The sequence below is a fragment of the Arvicanthis niloticus genome, chromosome 4 (genome assembly GCF_011762505.2).
Source record: "Arvicanthis niloticus isolate mArvNil1 chromosome 4, mArvNil1.pat.X, whole genome shotgun sequence".
Classification (NCBI taxonomy): Eukaryota; Metazoa; Chordata; class Mammalia; order Rodentia; family Muridae; genus Arvicanthis; species Arvicanthis niloticus.
Genome location: NC_047661.1, coordinates 133,034,690 through 133,061,061, shown reverse-complemented (window position 1 = coordinate 133,061,061; position 26,372 = coordinate 133,034,690). Strand labels below are relative to the sequence as shown.

Sequence of the window (26,372 nt, the reverse complement as noted above, 5' to 3'; positions counted from 1 at the left end):
CTGAGGTCCAGTCCTGCGCTTCCTGGTGTTGCTCGACTAAGTTCAGAAAGGGATTGGTATTTGCTGGTAGGACACTGACTGCTCTATAAGCCTGTTTTGGCTTGTGTTGGTTCGGGGCCTGGAGCTGGCCCCTGTTCCCGTTTCCCTGATCATAGAAAAGGGTGTTACCTTGTGCGTCTCTCTTAGACATACAATGACTAGCCCAATGCCTTCCACGTTTGTAACGTGGGCAGAGCCCAGGCTGTTTTCTGGGCTGTCTCTGGCTTAACTCATTTTCTACTTTGCAATCTCTTGCAAAGTGTCCAGGCTTACCACATTTAAAACATGTCTTTCTGTCTTTATTTGTCAAAAAATCTCTTATAGATTTTTCTTGCATAGCAGCTGCCATAGCTAAGCCTTGTTGATAAGAGGGACCTATGTCAGAACAGAGTCTGATATATCCCGTAAGGTCTGTCTTTTTCCTATAAGGTCTAATGGCCGCTTGGCAGGCAGGATTAGCATTTTCATATGCAAGTTGTTTCACATAATCTACACCTGCCTCTGCATTGTCAAAAATCCTCCCTGCTGTTGTCATTAATCGATGAACAAAGTCAGAAAATTGTTCATCAGGCCCTTGCCTGACTGCTGTTAAAGATGCACCAGGGTCTCCCTTTACTGGGAGTTTACGCCAAGCCTTCATGGCTGCATTTTGAATTTGAGCATATAAACCTGGGTCATATTGCATCTGGTTATCACTAGAAGCAAATTGCCCTTCTCCTACTAAGGCATCAAAGGACCAACCATTGTCTGCCTGAATGTTTCTCCTAGCTGTCTCTTTACAATTCTCATGATACTCTGATTTCCAAATAAGATAGTCACCACCACTAAGAACTGCTCTCACTAACATATTCCAATCACTAGGAGTTAGCCACTCCTCTGCAGCTGATTCTAAAATTGCAAGAGTAAAGGGAGCAGTGGCACCATATTGAGATACTGCATTTTTTAATTCTTTAATAATTTGAAAATTAAACCCTGTGTGATGTCTCCAAGCAACCCCTTGAGCGTCTCTGGTCTCTGATACAGGGAAAGCCTTAGCGTCTCCCTCCTCTGGCTGATCTGTAGCTGAACTAAAGCTAGAGGATAGGGACTGCCTTTGGACACCAGGTTGAGGAACGTGAAAATCCGGGGGATTTTCGCAGTTAGTCTCTTGAGACCTCTTCCCTGTCCTTAATTTCTGTAACTGGTTACTTAAGCCCTGATACTCTTTTTCTAACTCTATCAGTTGTTTAAGGGTAGTAATTTTGTCCTGTAACTCCTTTTTAGGATCTACAACCATTGTCTCCATTGGGGGAGCACTTGGAGGTGGAGGCACATAGAAAGAGGGCATTTCAGCGTCATAAAATTTAACTTCCTCTTCCTCTCGGTCAGCACAATCTGGCTCTGACAAATTGTCATCAACCTTTGGCTGTATTTTGGATTCTAACTTACGCTTCTGCTTCTTTTTATTTTGAACCAAAATGACAGCATTCAAGAACAAAAGCAGAAAATTAACACATGTGAGCAGCAAACAAAACCAAAACAGAGAGTTGAATTCAAGCTGATAAATTTCTTGTCCCATTTTCATTACCTTTCTCGAAACAAACCAAAACAGAGAGTTGGATTCAGGTTGACTAATTTCTTGTCCCATTTTTCTTACCTTTCTCAATGTGGCAGATTCCTGCGGCAACCAACAGATTCTTCTTCCGTAAAGTCCCTCACTGGGTCTCTCATTCCCGCTGCCCCACGTTGGGCGCCAAACTGTTGCTCTACTGGAGCCCGATGTTGGACGCCAAACTGTTGCGAACCCCCCCACGCTTGGGCACAAAACTGTTGCAGCCCGTACTGCCCGTTCTGGTCCGAGGGTCAGGGTCTAGCGAGAGAGAGAGTGGGGATAAAGGGGAAGAGACGCGAAGAATGGAGACAAGACAGAGATTCTGATCAAGTCTCGTTTATTGAAGGGAATTTGGAGCTATTTATAGGCTTTTGTCACGTGCCTTGTAGGCGCGTGGATACCACGTGCCTTGTAGGTGTTGATATGACGTAAGCCTTACAGGCATCTATAGCGTGGACAGCACGTGCACCGCAATGCCTTGCAGACGTGGCCACCACGTGCACCTTGTAGCTGGGGGCAATAAGCAGCAACACAAAATATGTGGGATATCAGAGTGTGCTTCAGCTGTTGTAGGCTATTGAAAACCAAATCTTTCATCAGGGTATATGGTTCCAGATGGCTGTAAAGTTGATCTAGCCGCTTTCTGCTAAAGTCGGCTCCCAACAATTAGGTACCTGAGAATCACAGGTATTAGGTACCTGAGAATCACCTTTGCCAAGCATTTCCAGTTACTGCAACATTATTGCTTTTGCAAAAGGAGGTTTACATTGTTGCATTGAACTAGTTTGCTTGGATACAGATGCATTCAAATCCGCTGAATGGTAATAATAGAAGCAGCTTCCCACCAAATTCCTTCTTGTTATAAACTGGGAGTCCTGTATAAAAATGTCACCTCTGCTGATAATTTATTAGTGAATAGTAACTTTCTAGGTGTCAAACATGACAACATGGTGCTAGGAGATTGGTAAAGAAAAGAGAAGAAAAAGAGGCTCTGAACATTCTTTTTCAGGGGAAAAAGACATACCCATGAAAAATGCTTAAGGAAGAGTGTGGTGTTGTAGTACTGTGGGCTCCACATAATATCAGGATGAGGATACAGGTGAGGACACACAGGGGTGTGAATTGTCCAAAGCCTAAGACAAGGTGAGAACAGGTGGGAAGTCTGAAGTTCTGCAGAGGTAAAATGATGGAGAGGTCTTGCAGATAAGAATATATGCATTAGCCGGGTGATGGTGGCACACGCCTTTAGTCCCAGCACTTGGGAGGACTTAGGAGGCAGAGGCAGGCAGATTTCTGAGTTTGAGGCCAGCCTGGTCTACAGAGTGAGTTCCAGGACAGCCAGGACTACACAGAGAAACCTTGTCTCCAAAAACAAAACAAAACAAACAAACAAAAAAAAAAAAACCAAACCAAAAAAAAAAAAGAATATATGCATTAGAAGTGGGTTCTGCCCATGACATTCAACCCCATATGGTAAGGAAGTCAATCTGAAGTTGAACTGAAAGCTCATATCGAGTACTTTGAAATAATTCTAAACAAAGATTTAATCACTGCCATGCCTAACTGTGCACTGCATACACTTCCTAGATATCATGACAATAACCTTATGGGAAATTACAGTTTTCAGCTCATAGTTGGGTCCATTTGAGACCCAGCAGGATGTGCAGAGGCTTTCTCAAGGGCACAGGGCCTATGCGTGGTGTATTGAAAGTCAAATCCAACTTTGAATCAAAGACCATGCGACTGCTACATCACCTGATCCTATCAATGGGATGTCATTGCATCTAATCTTGGTGATGAGACTTGTGGAGAACTGTTCAGAGCCCTCTCTTGTGACGATGAAACAGTAGATGACAGTTCAATCCCCACAGAGGTAAGAGATGGGAATTCCTCTGATGGAGATCTTTACCCTGCGCTGAATAATGGTCACTGAACTTAAATCTGAGAAGGAAACAAATTCAAAATAAAGCAGTGGAAGTTGTCAACTGATTCAGGGATCAGTTGGATAGACTGAGAATGGAATCCTGGTTCAGGATGAAACTACAGATCCCAGAGACGTGACAGTGTGGCGTAGCAGTGCCTAAGCAGATACTGAGTATCTGCTGAACTAAGGGCTGAACTGGGAGACAGAGGGGAGTCAGAAAGGTGGTGGAAGAAGGAAAAACAAGTTGTTGGATTCACGAGTGCGTAAGTGTGTACCAGATGGACTCTATTAAATAACTCAAATATTTTCCAAAGTCCACTATTTCAACACAAAATCGTTTTATTTAATAAAAAAGTCACAGACTTAGATGCAGAATAACTGTCAGTAATTTTCTCACCCCCCTTTTGATTGTGCTGCCTGAGCACAAATTATGAGAAATCTTAAGTAGATAGTAATTAAAAAATAACATTGAACTGGAATGATAATTAGCTGGTTTCCTTTTAACAGCTCTGACTGAACATTTAGTCACCTAGCTTTGGAACTATTAGTCACACATGGAATGTGTCTTTATCTAAACTTCTCCCTTTAAAAGCAGAGAAATGATGGCATGATTCCTGAATTACGAAGGGGCCAATAATTAGAATTAAATTAGAAACCTTATTTCCAAGCCTCACTGAGAAGAACACAGCTCTGTGGTGCCCTATACCTTCTTGGCACAAACACCTTTTGCACAATCTCTCCTGCCTTCTTATGCAGGCTTTTTTTGTCTTGTTTATTAGATGGCTTGTTTAGTATTATTTTGTCTGGTTTATTAGATGGCTATTTGCCCTCAACATATCAGTGCTTCACTGTGAAAAAGTTAGGCTGCTGTTTCAGATCTATATAGTAGAATCAGACTATCAAACATATGAAGGTGTCCATGTCCATAAGGGTTCTGGAGGCTGGAGATGAAGATACTTCTGCACTGAGTCTCTCTGCTGCTTTATGAAGTCTTGCCCCCTCCTCAAGGAAAGAAGCTTCAGTCCTTCACAGGAACCAGCTAACAGCCAGACTCTCAGATTATCCTAAAAAGCTTGTCTCAGTGTGTTTAATGGCAAGGAAAATTTAAAATATGAGGCCAAAAGAAGATACAATCCAAAATGTTCAGTTATCTTTCCCTGGGGGAAGAAATTCTCAGACCCAGGGAATCAGGTACTGCAATGAAAGTCCACTTCAGTTTGTTCATCATCTGTTAAAACAGAGAAAGAACTGTAAGTATAGTAGGAATGATTGTTAATGTGTTTGTGTGTAAAAATAAAAGTAAAATATAAATGAGAAATGAATATGTCATATAGAGGCAAAACACATGTGTAGAAATTAGGTATGTTTTATAAATAAAGTCAAATATGGGTACATCAAATACAGTTTTAGGATACAAGTGCCAATAAGTATATAATTGTGATTTTATAAGCAGGAAGAGTGTCATTAAGAATCCTGTAAAATGTAGCCTTCCATCAAATCAACAGTCTTCTGCTAGATAAGGCATTGTGCCAGTTCTAGTTAGAGTGAAACAACTCAGAGACTCTCACTGACAGAACTTAAAATCTCTAATTCTTTTTTAGAAGGCATTTTGACTGTACGTGGTTTTCGAGGGCATTATAGCTCACACATTACACACTCCTAGAACATCTTCTTAAGCTGAAAGAAAATGCAAGCATAAGAAGAAGCAGTCTTGTAGCTGAGTGTGATGCCTGTAATTCCAGCACCCAGGAGGCTGAGAGAAGCGAATCCAGAGTTCAAGGCAACCCTTTGCTCCATAGAGTTTGAGGCTGGCTAGGACTGTAGAAGACCCTGTCAAACTAACTAACTAACTAACTAGCTAACTAGCTAGCTAACTAACTAACTAGCTAGCTAGCTAACTATAACAACAACCCAAACCAACTAAACAAAACAGCAACTACAAACCCCTCTAAATTCTGTCTTACACACACAGACACACACACACATGCACACACAAATAGTAACACACACAAACAGGCACACACACATGCATGCACACACACAAACATGCATATGCACACACACCTGTATATATACTCACACAGACACAAGCACAGACATATAACTAATAAATTATTTTTTAAAAATACCTTGCAGATACACTCACACAGACACATTTGCAGACATAAACACACTAAAAAATAATAAATGATTTTTATAAAAAGCCTTAGGGTGAAATTAACAACAAAAAAAAGATGGAAATAAGTTACCCTCTGTCTTTTCTTCATTCTATGCAACAATGGAGAGCCACAGTGTGTCTAGGATAGCACATTGGATCTCACAGATGCTAAATAAAGGAGTATTATGTCACTTGTGTAAAAATTACAAGTGTGCTGTCATTAAAAGCAATGAAACCCTTTCTTTCGCATCCTCTCTTTCAGATATAGGCTAATGACCAAAATCAAGCTGGCAGACTTCTTTCAGTCTACTCCTGGCTCTGGAGTCCCTAAGAGCCATGGTGAATACAGTGTTGGGGAAGAACTGATGCTCTAAGTTTAAGAGTCATTTCTGTCTTCATTGTGCTCAGTTTTACAGAGCGCTCATTCTCCAGAGGACACAGTTTATACAAATCAAATCAAACCCAAAGAGGAACTGAGAATGAGCTGGCCATGTGGCAAAAACATTGGATTCTGGTATCTAATTAAGATACTGACTGAGTCATAAGACACTTGTTATGCATCTTATTAAGAACACTCAGTGACACGATAGAAGAACTGATTTGTCACGAGACCAAGCTGGATCCAGTCTCAGCTGGCTCTCAGTGAAAGGAAATGTCTGACTTTTATTTTTCTGGATTAAGGTGAGTGTGATAATGTCCAGGTGTGTTTGTGAGAGTGTGTGTGTGTGGGGAGGTGTAGGGTCTGTGGACAATCTTGAGTGCTGGTCCTCAAGTAACTTCCACACTTTCATTGAGACAGTATCTTCCATTGAATACTTGATCCTGGAACTTGACCATGTTGGCCAGACTAGCTGGCCAGTGGACTCCAGGGATTCCCGTGTCTCCCCCTCGCATCTCTCCATCACTGAGATTATGGGTGCACATCATACCTGTCTTTTGACATGGGCTCTACTGGTGGAACTAAGGTCATCGTACTTGAGGCAAGCACTGACAGGCTGAGCTATCTCCGCAGCCCTTAGTGCACATTTTAATTCTCTGGTAGCATTACTGAAGCAGGCAGTCTTTCTCCCTCACCTTTCCAGCTGGTCACTCCACATCAGGACTGAGGAGCCTGGGCAGGGCAAGGAGGTGGAGCTGGAAGCATAGCTCGTGTGGTCCCTGATCTGTGAACAGACAGAGGTGTCAGAGGACAGAGCTACTGACTTTGGCTCTCTTCATCAGATGATGTCCCCTCAAAAATGTTGGAAGAAAACCAAAGCCCACACATAGAAGCACACTGGTCATGAGAAAAGAAGAAATATGCTTTAGATTATCTTCCCAAGACTGTCACACTCCTACTATCCTGCTGAAAACTTGAGACTCACATTATGCTTCTTCCACGTCCACATCTGAAATGACTTCTAAATCTACACAGCAGTGACCTCTTCATGTGTTTAGCCCTGAGTCAAAATGTGTGCAATACAATGGTCTAGAGTCTGCTCCTCCAAGCTTATAAATTTTCATTACTTCTGATTACTCTTAGGAAAAGACCAGAATTCTTAACTAGACATCAACAAACCCTGTTTGGTTTAGCCTCTAGCTGAAAGACCAGCCTTCTTTTAAACATCCCCTTGCTCTGGTATCCTCAGCCTCAACTAGCTATCCTTGAGTGGTACAGATGGAGCCACCTGCTTTCCTCTCAGGGTCTTCGCACCTATTGGTTCATCCCCGTTCCCATTAGCTGGCTAACTCCTACTTATCCTATAGATCTCAACTTGAAAACTTGCTTCCTCATGGCACCATACAGGACTTTTTTTTATTATTTAATGTTTGCTCTTAGTCTCTTCAGGAATTTGTTGTTGGACACCAATGGGCTTTATGAGTATTTGTTAGGTACTGTTTAAGGGAGAAAGTTCATACAGGAGGGGACTGTCTGCTTTTATTTGCTGCTGTGTATATGACCTCCAGGTCATGACAGTAAGTGTTGATGGCATAAACGATGTTGCTGAATTTGTCCCAAGCATCTGCTCTTAATATCAGTGCCAACGTGCAGCCTAATTCACTGGCTGCTGCTAGGAAACTAAGAAACAAAAGACTTCTCATGCTGAAAGCATATTTATCTTTAATTTTCTTACAAGGAAAAGAAGATTGAAATAGCAAATTGTTTTGCTGCCCAGAATGTTGGCTTATTCTTAAATCGTCAGGATCAGCTGGGACAGCACACCTATGGGAAACACGTGACATCATCGCTTAGCTTGTCAAGCGAACACTCTAGCTGAGTGAAGGAAACTGGCAAATTCAGGAAATGGGTGAGTTCGTCAGGAAAGCATGTCTGGATACCTGGAATATGACATGTCTTTCTTACAATTCCAGAGAAAACAGGAGACCAGTGACATTTTCCACTCAAACACAACTCTGCGTTAGGGGTGATTTGGGAATAAACGTGGTTTCCAATTTCTTCTGCTAGGCCCTCAGAACCCTCTTATATTCTTGTAGCTGAAGAAATCCCATTTGGCTGGGGTGGGTTCTGATGTTATCCAGCCTTGGGGATCCTTCTGATGCCAGTAGGCTAATGGGTCCTTGTTTCATGATATAAACACACTCGAGCTTGCCACATTTGCTGGCTACACTTTAGCAGTGTGCAAAGTTTCAGAATCTGGTATCAAACAGCAGAAGAACACTGCTGTGTGGGGCTGGGATAGTATGTACCAACCCCTGTCCATCTATTCAGGCCCACAGTTCATGCACCTAACACAAGCCATGAACTTGGAACAATGATGTGTTAGTGTGAGCTCGTCAGTTGGAACGTGTGCACCTCCTTGCTTGGGACAAAAAGCATGGGTGTGATCCTGAGTGAGGGAGAGTGGACAAAAGCTTTCACTTCCCAGTTCTGCTGTAAACTACCACAGAAATAAGTCTGGTTATTGAAATGGTTCTATATTTAACTGATAGATAATTTAACCCAATAGTGCTTTTCCTGGTGATGGCTTATCATCCACATTTTTTCTCTCAAACACATCTTCTATACCATTTATAAGACAAACATCAATAAGTTCAAAAGTCCTTTGGGTTTTGTTGCAACCAGATAGAGCCCTAGGACACCTAAGGAACCTAAAGTGCCACCAAGTGGCTCCAGCATCCCTGTGGATTCTTGTCCTGTCTCTGAGCTTCATGCCACCCCTGCTCCACTCCCCACAAGGTGAGGCATATGCAGGGCCAGGAAGGACTCTGGAAAAGAAGCAAGCCACCAGACAGTGCCCTTTGGCAAGCTTTGCTTAGCTGTGAATGGGAAGGCTGGCATTGTGTGGATGGGGTAATCTTGGAAGGGCATCCTGTGAAAAACAGCCTTCTCTGATCACCTGTGATCCATTCCCCTTAGCTAGGGGCTAAGCGTTTAGACTATGCTGAGAAGCAGTATTAAACAGTTCATTGGCACTTAGGAGGCAGAGGCAGGCAGAGGCAGGCAGAGGCAGGCAGAGGCAGGCAGAGGCAGGCAGAGGCAGGAGACTGGAAGTATATGGCCAGCCTGGAACTTATTTAGGATAGGAGGAATGATAAAGACATTCCTCTTGTACCAGACTTGATTTTAATATCATTTTGTGTTTAACTCCTTAAATGCCTCCTGTAGCACCTCCAAAATATATGGGAAGCTGCAAAGGGGCCTCTCAGACACTTCATTCACCATGGAACTCAGCCTTTGTGCTACCCAAGGCCTTTCTAGACCAAAGGCCCTCACTCTGGCTTTGGGTGAGCTCATAGGATGGCCAAGTGTTTCCACACCATCAAATATAATCTACCCAGTTCTCTCTGAATATAAGAGCCCACAGTTTTCAGTTAAAAGTGTACCTTGCCACTTACATGAAAGTGATATTTCCAGATGTTTTCTGGTAGAGTTTTTATGGATGTCTTATATATAATACAGAGCAAATAGGGAAAAAAATTGTAACTCACAAAGACATATCAAGGGCAGTTTTTAAGAATCCTGGGTGGGTTGGGGGCACATCCTCATAGAAGCAGGAGGAGGGGAATGGGATAGGGGGTTTCTGGGTGGGGGTGGGGGGAATGGGGAGAGGGATTAACATCCGAAATGTAAATAAAATATTCAATAAAAAGAAAAACAATTTTAAAAAAAGAAAGAATCCAGGTGAAATACTGAACACTATCTACCCAAGATCAGCTTCCTTGTGACAACTGTGTTGATGTACCAGTCACTTGCAGACACCTTAACACATTTGGCACTGTATCTTCTCTGTGGGTGTCCTGTGAACACTGAGGCTACTGGAGGTTTGACTGAGGGTGACTGATCCCTCTATTTGCACTGCCTCTGAGTGTGAGGTGCTGAAGTTAGGGGGCTCTGCCTGTGAGCTCATCAGTTAACTGACTTATTCCATCCATTTGCCTACTCCTGGCAGCTCAGGGCCAGGACAGTCTACACTGAGGCCAATATAAACATTAGCTTCATGTTTTGAAGCGCTCTAAGAAGAAACTTCTAGAATTCTCTCCCATCATCTCTAGTCACCTGTGTTCTTATTACAACCATACTTCTCTCGTAACTTCACCTCCCTCTTCTGCCTCCTGTTCACTGGCTCCTTTCAACTCATTTTGAAGATGATTTATGCTCTTTGATTCCTTCTTTAAAAACCAACCATAATTATAAAGTACCTTTCCCCTGACAAACACTGTTCTAAACATCTTACTAATGTTAATTCACTGAATTGTCACCATCTTCCCTTGACACTGGGAAAACTGAGACACAGATAAGTAGTAGCCCATGGTTACCTACAAAATGTGACAGAGCTTGGCTCAAAATACACATGTATAATGATACATTACCAACTTATAACTAACATATCAGGCATACATTGCTATTTCTCATGCCTGTTGCTGAATTTCATTTGATGTTAATAAAAATCGATCTGTTAGTAACTTTCAGTATTTGTTGCCACTACTGGTGCTGCAGTTGTTAAGGTAAGTATATCTGTGCTACAAATTAAGCTCTAAAGTGTATAAACTTGGCCCTTCCTTCCTGTATAAAAATAACAAAACCTTATTATCTGGAATGAACACATTGTTCTGATGAGGGATACAGTAAAAAAAATAATTCTTCATGATACTAAAAAGAGAAATTAGTCATTTGGTCAATTAATAATTAATAACTAAACATACATGATAGAGATGAAATAGAAGGGATATTTTGGGAGGTTGAAATGGAAATCCAAACCCCTCATGGCCAGTGGCTTTTCATAATCCAGACAATAATATGTAGACTGTTCTTCCTGATTTCTGCTTTGAAGAATGTTTAATATGGTAAAAAGTCAACTGGGATAACAGGAAGCAGTTTAAAGGGGATCTAATTGCAGGAGAAGACAGCGTGAAGGAGTCTGTCCTTACCTAGTGTAGGAGCTCACAGCTCATCCTGAGTGTGTGTCAGCTCTTAGGCACAGGGCCAACCACTCACAACAAGGTGGTAATCTTGAATACACAAAACTGCCCTTTTTAGAGCTAGAAGGAGCCTTGGGGATCATGGAATCTAACTAAATTTACACATGGGGATGTGAAGCCAAGTTGTTTTTATGGTAACAAAGCTGGATTTTGGTAAAGTTTTGTCTGAAATCCAGTTTCCTTGTTTTTGTCCAACATGAGACCCAAGAATAGATCAGCAGATTTCGTCTACTTATAAACAGCCAAGAGCATGAGCTATTCAGGAAAGAAAAAAGGAGAGAAGGATCAGGAAGGAGAGGAAGAGAGGGGAAGGGAGAGGAAGGGAAGAAAGGGGAGGGGATGGGAGAAGAGAAGAGAGGGAAGGGGAGAGAAGGATCAGGAAGGAGAAGAAGAGTGGGGAGAGGAGAGGAAGAAAAGGGGAGGGAAGGTAAGAAGAGAGGAAGAAAGGGGAGGGAAGGATCAGGAAGGAGAGGAAGAGAGGAGAGGGGAGAAGGACTGGAGGGAGAAAGAATGAAAACTACTGACCAGAGTGAAAGCTGACAATGACTTGGCCAGTGCTGCTTGGCATGAGCCCCAGATGTTCATGGGTGTTTGCTGATGCCCTCTGAGTGTCTAGCCTCTAGCCTAGAGGAGCCTAATTACTCCAGGGTATTTGAATGAGTACTCTTGTGTTCGTGCACAGTATCAGTAAGTAGAGATTAGCTCCTCTCAATAGGCAAATGTTGACGCTTCCATGAAGTAAAGTGACTTGCTCAAATCTAGATCACGAGCCACAACCAGAAACTATGTCTCCGGGTCCTCACGTGCTATGCCACACTCCAAAAAGCATTTGAGTTGATAAGTTATTCTGGAGTGAGGGTAAGTACAGTGAGCCACCTCAGCCAAGGGCCAGGCTCTCAGCATGTTTGTTGACTCAGTCACAGGCCTTTATCACGTCCCCTTCCAGCTCCTCAGAGCTTCCTGGCTCCTTCCTGTTCTTCTCGAAATCCAAATCATTCTGAGAATGAGGAAGAGGGCCTCCATGGCCCTGGCTACTGCAAGCCTGAGGCAGCTGCAGGTGGATTAGCATCTGTCCGTTATGTCTTGGGGCTCAGAGCTTCTTCTCACCATTCAGGTTTCGAGACTGCAGCACTCTTCTTGAACCTGGGTATTTTCAGTGGGCTTCTTTGCTTTCCTAGAATACTGGCATGTATTCTCAGCAGAATAAATCTTCATTACAGTCCTCTTTTTACATTAACGTAGGCTCACAGTGCCTTGATGGCTTGGAGAAAGAGAATGTAAAAGCGACTGAGGAGATTTCGTGTTTCCTTGGTTATGGGAAGAATTGTGAGGAGGGCTGCGGAGGAAATGTTAAGTTCTAAAAGGGCACAATATCAGGTCTGAGCCAACACTGCCTGCCACAGTATTTCTCTTTGTGCTAAGATTGAGTAACTCCTGGAGGAGAACTCTGCTCCCATGTGCCCAAGACTTTTATACACATTGAGGGTCACTGTAGTAGCTGTATTGTAAAACAACTTAAGAAGGAAGAATGTCCAGGGTGAAATCAGTCTCCTAGCAGAAAGATCCTCCTGGAAGACAGCAGGAAAAGGCTGAGAAATGGAGCCCTCACCTCTCAGCCTCTGTGATCATACCTAGAGCATCTCACTACAGGCCCCAAGGAACCTGAGTGCCGAGCATGGCCCTCATTCCAGGGTGATCTCCACTTCACATTATGAAGTGGGAAAACTTGCTGTTTTCCTTTAAAACCCTGACATGATCACAGAAAGCAAAGGGGGCTGCTTGTAAGCGCACAGTGTGAGAAGCTGCATGGGGGAAGGGCAGGGTTTCAGATAATTCAGCGCTTCTCTATGAAGGAGTAAACAGTGCTGCCCACAGAGTTTGATAGAAAGTCTATGCTTCCACACAGCCAGTCATCTCTGTACTGCTGTGGGTTTTCATTTCCTCTTTAAGCAGTTATTTTCCAGGAGGATATGCATGCTTTATTCAAACATCACATCATTTAAAAATACATATTGTGAAATAAAAAATAAGTGTGAAATAATAAAAAGTAACAAAAATTTAAGACACTATCTAAAACAAACCTCTATAATACAGTAATCTAAATTTAACAATTTTTTTTTTTTTTTCAAGACAGGGTTTCTCTGTGTAGTCCTGGCTGTCCTGTAACTCACTCTGTAGACCAGGCTGGCCTGGAACTCAGAATTCTGCCTGCCTCTGCCTCCCAAGTGCTGGGATTAAAGGCGTGCACCATCACTGCCTGGTTTTAACAATAATTTTTGAATGAACCAATGTTCAAACATATCTTAATTTTAAAAACATCAACAGGCAGAAAATAAAGAAAAAATAAATTCATATCCCAACCATCAAGTTGAAATGATTATATATTTAGATATTTATTTGTGTGTGCACGTGTGTGTGCACCTACGTATGTGTCTGCCCATCATGTGTGTGTGTGTATGTGTGTGCACCTTAGTATATATCTGTCCATCATATGTCTGTGTGCACCTAAGTATATGTTTGTGCATCATGTGTGTGTATGTGTGTATGTGTGCAGCTAAGTATATATCTGTGTACCATATGTGTATGTATGTGGATATGTGAACCTAAATATATGTTTGTGTGTCATATGTCTTCCCATAAAGGCCAGAAAGCATCATATCTTCTGGAACTGGATTTATAGATGTGAAATGCCATATGAGTCCCAAGAAAAGAAGTTGTGTTCTCTACAAGAGCACTGCTCTTAGCTGCTGAGCCATCTCTTCACCATTAATTCTAAAAAAAAAAGAAAAAGAAAAGAAAAGAAAGAAAGAAAGAAACACATACACACATAGAGACACACATACACACACAACCACACATTCACACACGCACATACACATATGTACACATACACAAACATATACACATACACACCAAACACACACATACACACACATAGAGACACACATACACACACAACCACACATTCACACACGCACACACACACACACTACTAGAGAATCTTCTCCTTAACCACAACAGTTTTCAGTTCCTCCTTTATCATCCCTGCACGATCATGTGGACACAGGTTCCTTCAGAACCAGAACGTTGCTTTCTTGCCTCTGGTCTTTGTTCTAAGTGCCCACATCTGGCCCCTGCGTAAGAAAGCCATCGATCAGTGTTTCCTCCGTGGATCCCACCTTGACTCCTCTCAGTAATTGACTGTGACCCAGAAGTGAGAGCCAAATAAACCTTTCCTATGCAAACTTCTACTTGGGGAGTGTTTTCTCATGATAACTTAGAGAAACTAGACCACTCTATGTGATTGTGAGTTAGACTGGCACGACTAGTGTGTCTGAATTGCTTGGAACAGAACTGACAGTGTGCTCAGGGCTCAGGAGTAAGGAGCTCCCTTTCAACTATGTTGGATATGATATTTGTTACTCTGTCTGCAATTCCAGGCACCTGTAAGGGAATGTCCATAGCTATGACCTCTGCTGAAGACATACCCATGGGTCTCTCTACACACATTTTGTATAAGGATTCTGTCCATCACAGTCTATCTCACTGTACAGATATGCAAACTGAAGTCATAGATCAGCCTGTGACCTGTGATCTTACCAATCAAGGAGTGAACTGTTGATTTGATGGTTCATATTGATTGTCAACTTGAACAAAGAAACAAACCTCAATCAGGTCTATGGATGAGTTTCTAGATCAGGTAAACTAAGGCAGGGAGAACTATCTTGGCTGAGTGACACCATCCATGAGCCACTCAGAGCCATGGGGTACTGGGATGAATGTTAAGAACAAAGCAAGCTGAGAACCAGCATTCACCTCTCTCTGCCTCTTGACTATACATGCAGGGTAAACTCACATTTCTCACACTTTTTTGACACAACTTTTCTGCCATGATAGATTATTCCCTTGAATTGTGAGCCCAAATAAATCCTGTATTGCTTAAGCTGTTTATGTCAGCTACTTCATCACAACCAGGAGGCAAGAAACTAACATGGTCAAGATTTCCTCTCTTGGGGTCTGAGCCTGGAAGATAGTGACATGGTTTGGATATAAAATGTCCCATTGGGGTTCAGGTGTAGAAGCCCTGGTTCCAGCATCGGTTCTGGAAGGCTGATGAACCTTCAGGAGGGAGGGCACAACTGTCCCAGCTGGAGCATGGAGGAAGGCATCTTAAGGTTTCTCAGTCTGGTTTCTGACTCAGTCTGGTTTCTCTTCCTGGCTCACCCAGTTGTGAGGAATCCCAGCCACAGGCTCTACTGCTATGTCTTCCCCATCATACCCTAATGCTCCAGGCCTCTCAAATCATGAGCCCAAACCAACCCTTCCTCCCATGAGCTGCTTTCTAGCAGATTTTTTATTTCCTCACAAAAACAAGAGAAGTGACTAATGAAAGGGCCTGGAGACTCACAGCTTAGCTGTCAACTTTATTGGTTACTTTTCTTGACAAACCAGGAAGAAGAGGACTCAGGCCAGAACTGGGAACTTGCTCTACAGCCAATACATCTGAAAGTAGGCCCCAGATCCAAAAGGTATACAGCCTTCCAAAACAGCATCACCAAGTAGGGACCAGATCTTCAAACATATGAGCTTGTGGGGATATTTCATATCAATAATATCCAGTTAATTAGAAAAATATTTTTAAAAGAAAACAATCTTTTGTAAAATAGCTAAAAAAAAGAAGTTGTACAAATTACAAAAACTGGAAAGGTTTTGCTTATAATAAAAATACCCTCATATTTTTAATAAATATGTGAAAAATATTAGAAAAATTATTTTCTGGGGTTAGTAAAAATCCTGTCCCTAACACCAAATTCTATTTTCCTGCTAAAGGAACATAGCAATAAGATGACTACTACAGACATTCTGCTATACCCATGGATTAGTGTCTTACTTAGAGATAACCAGAGAGACTCCCTCCTATAGTAGATGAGAATTAATACAGAGACCAACAACTGGATAATTTGAGAGACTTTGGAGCACTCAACCTTAAATGGGATGTCTTCATCAAACTTCTCCCCTCATAGATCAGAAGAGGAGGCAGAAAGACTGCAAAAACCAAAAATTATGGATCACAGCAATGAAACACTATCTTCCGTATGCCACAGAAGCAATATGTAAATGAACTCATAGAGAGACTGTGGCAGCACACAAGGCCTGCACAGGTTCAAGCCACATGGGGTCCCAGTACTGAGAGGAGGAAGTGAACACTATCTCCCACGCCTACTCAAGAACCCATCTCCAATTGATAACAGCTTGCAAAGGAAAAACTTAATTCTCTCCAATGGAGCATCACTGGGTATATAAAACACACTCAGGAGTTGGCCTCCTGCCCAGCCATAAATGTGTAACACAAAAACACAAAAGGAACTCAATGAGGTTTCATTTGTTTGGTTTTGTTATTGTTGTTGTTTGTTTTGTTTTTGTGTATATGTAGTTTTTGTTTTTTCAAGACAGGGTTTCTCTGTGTAGCTCTGGCAGTTCTGGAACTCACTTTGTAGCCCTGGCTGGCCTTGAATTCACAGAGCTCTACCTGCCTCTGCTTCCTGACTACTAGGAGTCAAGTTGTGCACCACCACTAATAGGCTGAACTCGATTGTATTTTTGTTTTTTTGTTTTGTTTTGTTTTACAGTACTTTTGTTTTTTGTTTGTTTATTTTTGTCTTACTGGTATTTTGCTTTTATATTATGTTTCCCAATCTTTTTATAAGTTATGTTTTGTGTTACTTGTTTTATCTATTTAAGTTCTGTTCTGTTTCTCTGCTTGTTTGTCTAAATAGAAAGAAAAAGAAAAGGTACAGAGTTGAGTGGTAGGGGGAGGAGAAACCTTGATCAAAATATACTGTATGCAAACCCTTTGTGATTGTAACCAGATGGAAATGAGACAGGGGGTGCAGCCCTGTGGCAAAGCAAAGTTTGCAGAAGACCTGCTCAGGCTTAAAGGAAGAGATAACATGGAGTAAGAGGCAGGGGATGATTTCCTTCATCCAGCAAGGCTGCCACAACCCCAAACCACACACGCGTGTACGAGAAGAAAGAACAGGAACTCCAGAGAGCAGAAAGAAAGGGTTAAGCCCTTAAGGACACGCAGTGGCAATACTATGTTCTACACAACAAACTTTAAAACATACATTTTAAAATCCCATTCCTAAAAATCACACTAACTTATGACTAGTGTTGTCACAGTCATAGTAAAAACCTAAGTTGTGGACAATGCATGCCATTACCCCCTCCCCCCAGTTAGCAGTAAAGGAAAAAAAGATGTGGTTGAGGCTGAAGAAAATTCAGGACTACCTCTATAAATATATGAACACGAGCCTCCCCTGTACCTTTCCCCCACCACGAGCAGGCCTGAGAGACCTTGTTTACCACAACAAGGTCAGGTGATAGGATCTAGGTGGAGTTACCCACCTTGGCTGCCCAGAACACAGAAGCAGAACTGCCCCTGGGCTTGCCTTGAGACATCTCTGGCTGTGACCAGGAACGGACTATTGATTATCCCACCCATCTGAAACCAGGAGAGGTTGTGGGTTGGGTCTTCCCCTTTAAATTGAGAAGCTGAACATTAAAGCTTTGGGCCTTGATCAGAGAACTTTGTCTTGGCCTCATCTCTTCTTGCCCTCCGTCCCCTTTCATTCCCAGCCCCCCTTTCAGGTGAACCCAGTTGACTTGTGACCACGGGCGGCTACACTCCCCCAGTTGAAGGCATTAAAAAGATGATCAGAAAGAAATCCAAACCACTGCCCCTAAATGACAAATTTTAAAAGGCCGCCCTAATTCCAAACAAGCTAGGAATGTAGATATAAAGTCAAATTAAGTCTGACAGAAGGTGTGTGCTCTGCTTCTTTCATAACTTGTCGTGGAAGAGTGATTGAGGATCTCCTTGCAATTTCCTATGGCAAACAGATCAGGAAATTCAGCTCAGACAAAAAGCAAATAACCGAAGGTTCTCTCACTTATCACCAGTCAGTAGCTTAGAGGCTCAAGGAAGATTAAAGACTGCCATGGATGTGGTAATGTGTACAGGACATGGATCTCATGATAAATCAGTTCTTGCCATCTCCAGGTCAGAGCCAGTTTGTTTAATACCTCTGCACTTCTATATGCTGGCTGGGGTTGGGTGGGGGTGGGGGTGGGGGGTCAAGTCCTCAGCAGGTGGCTGCTGTCTGGAAAACATTTGAACCAAAGTGACTCCCTGTGGCTCCACTGTGCCTCATAATCACCCACAGCCATTCGACAACCTACTCTGGTTGTCCCCACTCAGGACAATGTGTGGGTCCCAAATACTTCAGCCTTATGGTGAAGGTCAACTCAATCAGTTCTTGTATAAGATGCTGTCCGAGCAGTAAAAAGATCTTGACTCAAGAACAATGAAATTGGGCTGGTGAGATGTCTCATTGGTTAAGAGCACCGATGGCTCTTCAGGAGGTTGTGAGTTCAAATCCCAGCAACAACATGGTGGCTCCCAACCATCCATAATGAGATCTGATGCCCTCATATGGGTGTCTGAAGACAGTTACAGTGTACTCTGAGGCCAGAGCAAGCAGGGCTGGAGTGAGCAGAGGGCCCAGTGGGGCCTGGGGGTGGGGGCGTAGTCAGAGAGAGCAGGTCCAGAACAAGAGAAAGAAGGGAAGGAGAAAAAAAACAATGAAATTGGTATAAATTGTACATAATTTAAAGTGAGCACTATGCAGTATATAGTTAGCAATGGCTAACATAACATGAGCTCCAGCATGGACATCTAGAATCTAAGCCAAAAAAGAAATGCCTCAATTTTAATTACAAAGCAATGCCGTCAATCATTATTGCCTGGCATTTCTTAGTCTAGAAGTCACAGTAACGATAACTCACAGGCAGAGTGTGAAAAGATCCCCTGATAACTCACACAGAGAACAGACATCACAAGGTCACTCAACCCCAGCATGGTATGTAAGGCTTGTGGCTTCTATCAGCTGCTCTCCCCTTCCTTGTAAAAGAGTGTATTACTAGCTAGATACCAACTAATACATTGTATTCCCTGCTCTCTCTGTGTTAGGTGTGGCCATGTGATGAAACTCTCATCCAACATATGTGAGCAGAAGAGATGAGACTTCTGCAGAGTCTTGAGGAGGTATGACTTTCTTTACTTCCTCTTCCCCACCAGAAAGTAGATTGATGGCCACACTCAGGCAGTTGTATTGGTCCACGAGGCAGTAACTGAGAATGACCGCTGGAATAGCTTTTATCTCTGATGACCAGGGGCTGACCAAATCAGCCCTGGGCTACCTACACAGCATTTATATATTAGGGAAATATCCTTTCAGCCATTTTTCTCTTTCCACTCTTATTTTTGTTATTCTGTAGAAAAGTTTTGTTTGTAGAATGTGTGAGTTCTTAAGAATAGTGTGTGGGGGACCAGACTGTGATATTATGATTGGCAATGAGCAGTTGGCTAATATAATCACCTTTTTAAACAATGAAAACATTATTAGTTAATTTTTTTAAAAAACCTACTTGATTGAAATATGTGACAGTGATTGAAATATAAATGCCAGACATAACAAATTTCTTATAAAATCAAACCTCCAGGCATCTCACAGAATAGAATTCATTGTGTAGCACTGAATAATTATCAACTGTTATTAGAACGATCCAGACCTACAAAGTATTGAAGGACCTTCTGTTACTAGTGAGTGAACCTGAATTACTGAAACCATTGATAGGCACAGTGCCCTTGACTTGGGGGTCTCTGCTGCCCATCTGGCTGCAGTAACCTTTGGACACACCTCCCAGCAAGATCCCAAAGTCTTCCTTTCTTTCCATACTGCAGTCCAGTAGAAAAGAGCCAGAGTCCTTAGAAAAGAGGCAAGTCTTCTGTAAGAAAGGGACCTTGCTTCATTTTTCATCAGTTTCCGGTTAGAACTCAGATACTGAAGGAATAATTTAAAAGTTCACCCTGCACAGTGGATCAGTTTTGCTTGTCTTTATTAGCAAGGGTATACAGGCAGAGGTCCTCTAAAATTAAATCCCTCCCTCTCCTAACACTGAGTGTGGATCTTAGCTCTGGATATACTTTTTCTTCCCCAAACCAAATATTCCTTAAGAATCCCACTCTTCCTTTCTTCAGAGTAGAACACGCAACTTGAATTTACTTGGTTTCTGGTATCATTACTGTACCTTTGTCTTTTGTAGGTCAACTTCCCCTTAGGGTCTGTCGGGGACAAGGGAAGTCAGCTATATAAAGTAATATGTCGGCAGAGAATGTTTGAATATGGTGTGGTGGTTGAAGAGTCAGGAGACGTCTATGCTATACCTGTTTTTTGAAGAATCCAGGTCTTGGACAGAAAGCCACATTTTAGGCTAGCCATGTGTCTGTGGCTCAGCACCTGTATAAGGTCAATGGTAAGTAAGAAGTGCAGCAAAGCCTGTGGCTCTGAGGACTAGAGGGCTTGTTCAGGTGGCTTCCAGGTTTTGCAGCCTGTATGCTTTGCTTTTGCTTTTTGCAGACAGTATGAAGCCCAGTGTGAACTGTATCCATGAATAAAGGACTAAGATCCGGGAACCCACGGGAGCCACTAAGGACAGAAGCAGGAAACACCTCGGAAGTGTCTGCCCATCACAGGCTTGTCACACGGGTGGTTTCATAAAAGGTTCCAGGAAGAGAAATTTTTTCTCAGCCTCCGACTTCACACCTGAACCACTGAGTGGGTGGGGAGCAGGGCTCAGTAGACAGTGACAATGTAGCCAAGGCTCTGGCTCACCATAGCCACCCCTCTCTTCTGGCCTGGGTGTTCTTCTCAGCACTCTGCTTCCCCAGCTGAGGCTCTTTTAGGGACTTGTTGAAATAGGCTAGGATTCTTTCCTAGTACCACAGTAACTTTGTGAACTCTATTATTTTTTTTTTCTGCTAGGCACCCCAGATATTCTTGTACTTATTGATGTATAACACTATGTGTGATTCTTCAATTCAGTGAATTTTTCTACAGCTGTTAAGTGTTTCTACTTTAAACCTTCATGTATATAGAGGCTGGGTTTGGGGTTGGGGAGAGGCCAGGCCAGACCACCAAACTTGAAGATGTGTTTTGTTATTCAAGGTGCTAGAGGGAGGTGGGTGAGAGGCAGGTCCAGCTGTGGACTGTATGAGGGGTCGTTAGGAACCATCATGAACACAACCGAATGACTGAGCACAGAGAGGAGAGCCATTGACTCTGAATTCGACAAAAAAAAAAAAAAAAAAAAAAAAAAAAAAAAGCTAGTAGTCTAATCACTACTGACCTGGGACTTCATGGAAAAGGAGGAAGTCTCCTGTTAAGGTAACAAGTAAACCAAGGAACTCGATACAGAGCTGTGAACATCCAGTTTGCCAGGATTCCAGAGAGGCTAAGTCCCTAGCTTCTGGACACCAGGAACAGGAGATTAAGCCTAACTCCTGCTAGCTTTGGATAAAGTTAAACAGTCCAGCTTGGGGCATAGTGGAAATACCAAAGGCTGTTGAGGGAGCTACAATCTCTGCTTTCCAAATGAAAACAAAAAAACAAAATAAAAAAAAAAAACCCAAAAAACAAAAAAACCCACGAGACTTTAGTGGGATGAGACACTTGCTCTAGCAAATGGGGAAAGGGCACTTGAGCAGACACTGACTCAAACACTGTACCCACTATTGGTGTTATTTTCCTTTATAGCCTATTTAATGGACAAGTAACAATTATATATATTTATAGTATGTTCATAGGGTCTTCCTCTTTATTCATCTGTAAAAATTAAAATAATTTTTCTATCTACCTAAAACATCTGATAAAAACAAAATTGCAGGTGTTTAAATGCTTTAAAAACTATGAGTTCTGTGACCATAAATGACTAGCTCGCTGCTATTTTATTATTATCATAGTCCATAATTTACTAATATTACTCCTGAAATTACCGTGGAGGCATTTCTATAGATGCATTGGTATTATTTAGTATGAGTGTTGGCCATAAGGAATCAGGGTTTTACAAATCTTATCTCATTTCCTTTGAATACCTTGGGAAATATATTTGTTATTATCTCTAACTTATAGGTAGGAGCAGACACCTACCCAGTTGCACTGCTTTCATAGTCAAGAACCAGGCTTCATAGCTGGCTTTCATCCCCAATGCTGCCAGGGAAAAATCAGCAGTGGCTTTATCAAGATGTATACCCTGTGGCTAAAACAATAACTTCCCTGGCAAGATGTGCCCAGGGGTACACAGATATCATGGGAGTAAACAAATACATTCTGATCAGATTTAAGCCCCTCTCTGCAGAAACTATAAATCTGCCCCAAGAACCCATTTCTCAAGAGCTCACAGGCCCCAGGGATGAATCAGAATTATTATTCTCCTAAACAGACCTAACATCAAACTGCCCTTCAAATTCTTACCTCATTACCCATAGATTAGTATAGACATCATCTGTGGAGTTTCTCTGTGCAGTGGATGGAGGTTAAGACAGAAATTTACAACTTTGGGTGCACAGTATCAGTGTCTCTGGAATGCTGAGCCACAAACTGGACATCTATACACAGACTCCTCCAAGGCTCAGACCATTGGGGAAAAGAGAGCTGAAGAGTCAGAAGCATTGTTCTCATGAACTCCCAGCAGATGTGGTTGCCTGCACAAGACCTGCATAAGATCAACCTGGTGAACATCCTATCGTGGACTGGGAAGTAATTCTTGAGTCTACACTCCTATTGGACAGTGTGTGTGTATACATGTGACATGAAGTCTGGAAGGAGTGAGAGGGTGATTGGTTGATCAAGGAGTTAGAGGGAGTAGGGTGATTGTGATCAAAATACATTGTGAGCATGAACAAAATCCTGAAAGAATAACAAGTAGTATACTTATTTAAGAAAGAACCTCCTTGATCAAGGGAATACAAATGGGAAAGAAAGAACTCAAAGTCGCCATTTGCTGATAATATGATAGTATACACACAAGTTGACCCCCAAAAATCTATCAGAGAACTCCTACAGCTGATAAACGCATTCAGTGAAGTGGCTGGATACAAAGTTAACTCAAAGAAATCAGTAGCCCTCCTTTATACAAATGACAAACGGGTTGAGAAAGAAATTAGGGAAATAACACACTTTACAATAGCTACAAATAATATAAAATGTCTTGGTGCAAGTGAAAAATCTGTATGACAAGAACTTCAAGTCCCTGAAGGAAGAAATTGAAGAAGACATCAGAAGATAGAAAGATCTCCCATGGTCATGGATAGGTAGGATTAGCATAGTGAAAATGGCCATCTTGCCAAATGCAATCTACAGAATCAGTGCAATCCCCATCAAGATTCCACCACAATTTCTTATAAACCTTAAAAGAACATTTCTCAACTTCATATGAAAAAACAAAACAAAACAGGATAGCCAAAATGATCCTAAACAATAAAACAACTTCAGGAGGGATCACCATCCCTGACCTCAAGCGATATTACAGAGCAATCGTGATTTTAAAATGCATGGAATTAGTACAGAAACAGACATGTTCCTCAATGGAATCAATCAGAAGACCTAGAAATAAACCCACACACCTTTAGACACTTTTTTTTTTTTTAAAAAAGAAGCTAAAACTATACAATGGAAAAAGAAAGCATCTTCAACAAGTGATGCTGGCCTAACTAGATACCTATATGTAGAAGAATGAAAATAGATGCATATTTATCATGTAACTTAAGTCAACATAAAACTGGATACACTAAATCTCATAGAAGAGAAAGTGGAAAATACCCTTGAACACATTGGTACAGGAAACAATTTCCTAAACAGAACACAAGTGTCTCAGGTTCTAAGATCAGCACTAGATAAATTTGACCTCATGAAACTCAAATGGTTCTATAAGGCAAAGGACAAAGGACACTGCCAATAAGACAAAATGGCAGCCTACAGATTGGGAAAGAATCTTCATCAACCCGACATCTGACAGAGAGCTAATATCCAAAATTTATAAAGAACTCAAGAAGTTAGACACCTACAACCCAAATGATCCAATTAAAAAATGGGGTACAGAGCTAAACAGAGAATTCTCAACACAGAAATCTCTAATGGTAGAGAAGTACCTAAAGAAATGTTCAAAGTTCTTATTCATCAGAGAAATGCAAATCAAGACAACTCTGCGGTTCCATCTTACATCCATCAGAATGACTAAGACCAAAAACTCAAGAGATAGCACATGCTGGCGAGGATGTGGAACAAGGGGAACACGCTTTCACTGCTGGTGGAAGTACAAACTTGTACAACCACTTTGGAAATCAATTTGTGGTTTCTCAAAAATCTGGGAATAGTTCTACCTCAAGACCCAGCTATGCCACTCCTGGGCATATACCCAAAAAATACTCCAACATCCCACAAAGATACTTGCTCAACTATATTCATAGCAGCTTTATCTGTAATAGGCAGAAGCTGAAAATAACCAAGATGTCCCTCAACTGAAGAATGGAAAAAGAAAACGTGCATCTACACAATGGAATACTATTTAGCTATTAAAAACCAAGACATCATGAATTTTGCAGTCAAATGGATGGAACTTGAGAATATTATCCTAAGTGAGGTAACCCAGTCCCAAAAAGAAATGTACTGTATGTACTTACTTATAAGTGGATATTAGCCATAAAATACAGGTGCCATGCTATACTCCATAGACATAAAGAAGCTAAACAAGAAGGAAGACACAAGTAAGGGGTGGAGAAAGGATTGTAGGAGAGAGTGAACAGGATGGGAATAGTGAATGGGATGTAAAGTGATTAAGTAAAAATTAAATTAAATTAAATTATTGAATTAAATTAAAATAACCTCCTTCAAGTGCATGTGCTGATACACCAGACCTTCTACATGTAACCCTTGGCTTCCTTTGATGATGCTGTGACCTCATAGAGTGCATGATATACTTCGTAGAGATGCTGTCTTCAGGGAATTTGTAGAGTCAGCGCAGATTTCAACACAAAACAGGCATCAACACCAGATTCTATGCTGTAATGAGGTACTGGATAGTCAAGTAGAATGGCTCTTGAGGCTTGACTAATCAGAAAACTATGGTCTATTTTACTTTTTATTATGAGGACCTCAGTTTAATCTCTGGGCTTACATAAAAGAGCTGGGTGAAATGTACCTTCAAAGCCAGCACAGGGGAGGGAGAGAAAGGCAGATTTGCCTCAATATCTATCCAGCCATCCTAGCCAAATCAGCAAGATCCAAGTCAAGTGAAAGAGACCCTGTGTCCAAACTAAACTAGATGACATCTGAAGACAACACCTGAGGCTGACCTCTGGTCTCTGGATGCACAAGCACATGTGTGTGGATGCCTACCCCACTCACAGATGCATCAGGACACATGCACACCCATACATGCACAGAAAGAGAACAATTTTATTGTTGATTTAAAAAACAAAAAAAAAAAAACAAAAAAAAACAAAAAAAAAAAAAAACAGACAAGCTGGGCATGGTGGCTCATGCTTTTAATCCCAGAACTTGGGAGGCAATGGTAGGTGGATCTCTGTGTGTTTAAGGCCATCCTGGTCTCCAGAGAGTTCCAGAACACCAAGGGCTACTCTCCCTCCCTCTCTCTCTCCTCCCTCTCTCTCTCCCTCTCCCTCTCCCTCTCCCTCTCCCTCTCCCTCTCCCTCTCCCTCTCCCTCTCCCTCTCCCTCTCCCTCTCTCCCCCCCTCTTTCTCAAACATAAAAACACTTCACAGACTTGGTAATACTGTGCAAAAATTTGGTGAAAGGTGTTCACAATGGGTTTATTTTATTAACTATATGAATAATACACATAATAAAAATGATCAGAATAAATAATTAGCTAAGTTGGACTAAGTTTGTATTCTTATGGTCATTTTATATTAAAGACAATCTGTCTTTGATATTGTTGATAACTAGGTGTTCTCATTTAAATACTGGAAAATAATCACTGCGGCTCTTTAAATTTTTTTCTGTCCTTTTTGTATGAAACTACAAACTGGCTGAATGAACATAGCCAGAATACCTTTGGGATATGGCCCTGGTACAACGAGTTTAACATCACAAAGAACAGGTGCATCTTGGGGACAAAAGGTTGTTGAGAAGCACCACTAAGTTCAACTGCTAAACTCTAATAAATCTTTTTCATTCACACCAATTCATATTTGGTAGTCAGTCTATAAATGGTTTGTTTCATAGGATCCTGGAGTTCCAAATTAGAGGAAGCTTTTAATAAGTATGTGCGTCCCCTCTTAACTTCCCTCTGGTTGTCCAGCATTTCCAGAAAACAGA

The 26,372-nt window shown here is 41.7% G+C and overlaps 1 protein-coding gene across 4 annotated transcripts in view; it reads right to left on the bottom strand.

Moving 5' to 3' along the window:
- Nucleotides 1-3,870: 3,870 nt before the first annotated feature.
- Nucleotides 3,871-26,372, bottom strand: part of Ptger3 (prostaglandin E receptor 3) — a 73,064-nt gene continuing 50,562 nt past the window's right edge. For 2 of the 4 annotated variants that reach the window (XM_034501498.2, XM_076933439.1), the window contains 2 exons: nucleotides 6,787-6,875; nucleotides 3,871-4,782 (listed from right to left, as the gene is read on the bottom strand). In XM_034501498.2, the coding sequence (XP_034357389.1) occupies nucleotides 4,779-4,782; nucleotides 6,787-6,875 (93 nt within the window). In that variant the 3' untranslated portion in view covers nucleotides 3,871-4,778. The remainder of the gene's footprint in view (nucleotides 4,783-6,786; nucleotides 6,876-26,372) is intronic. The other 2 variants (XM_076933438.1, XM_034501499.2) reach the window with 1 other exon arrangement.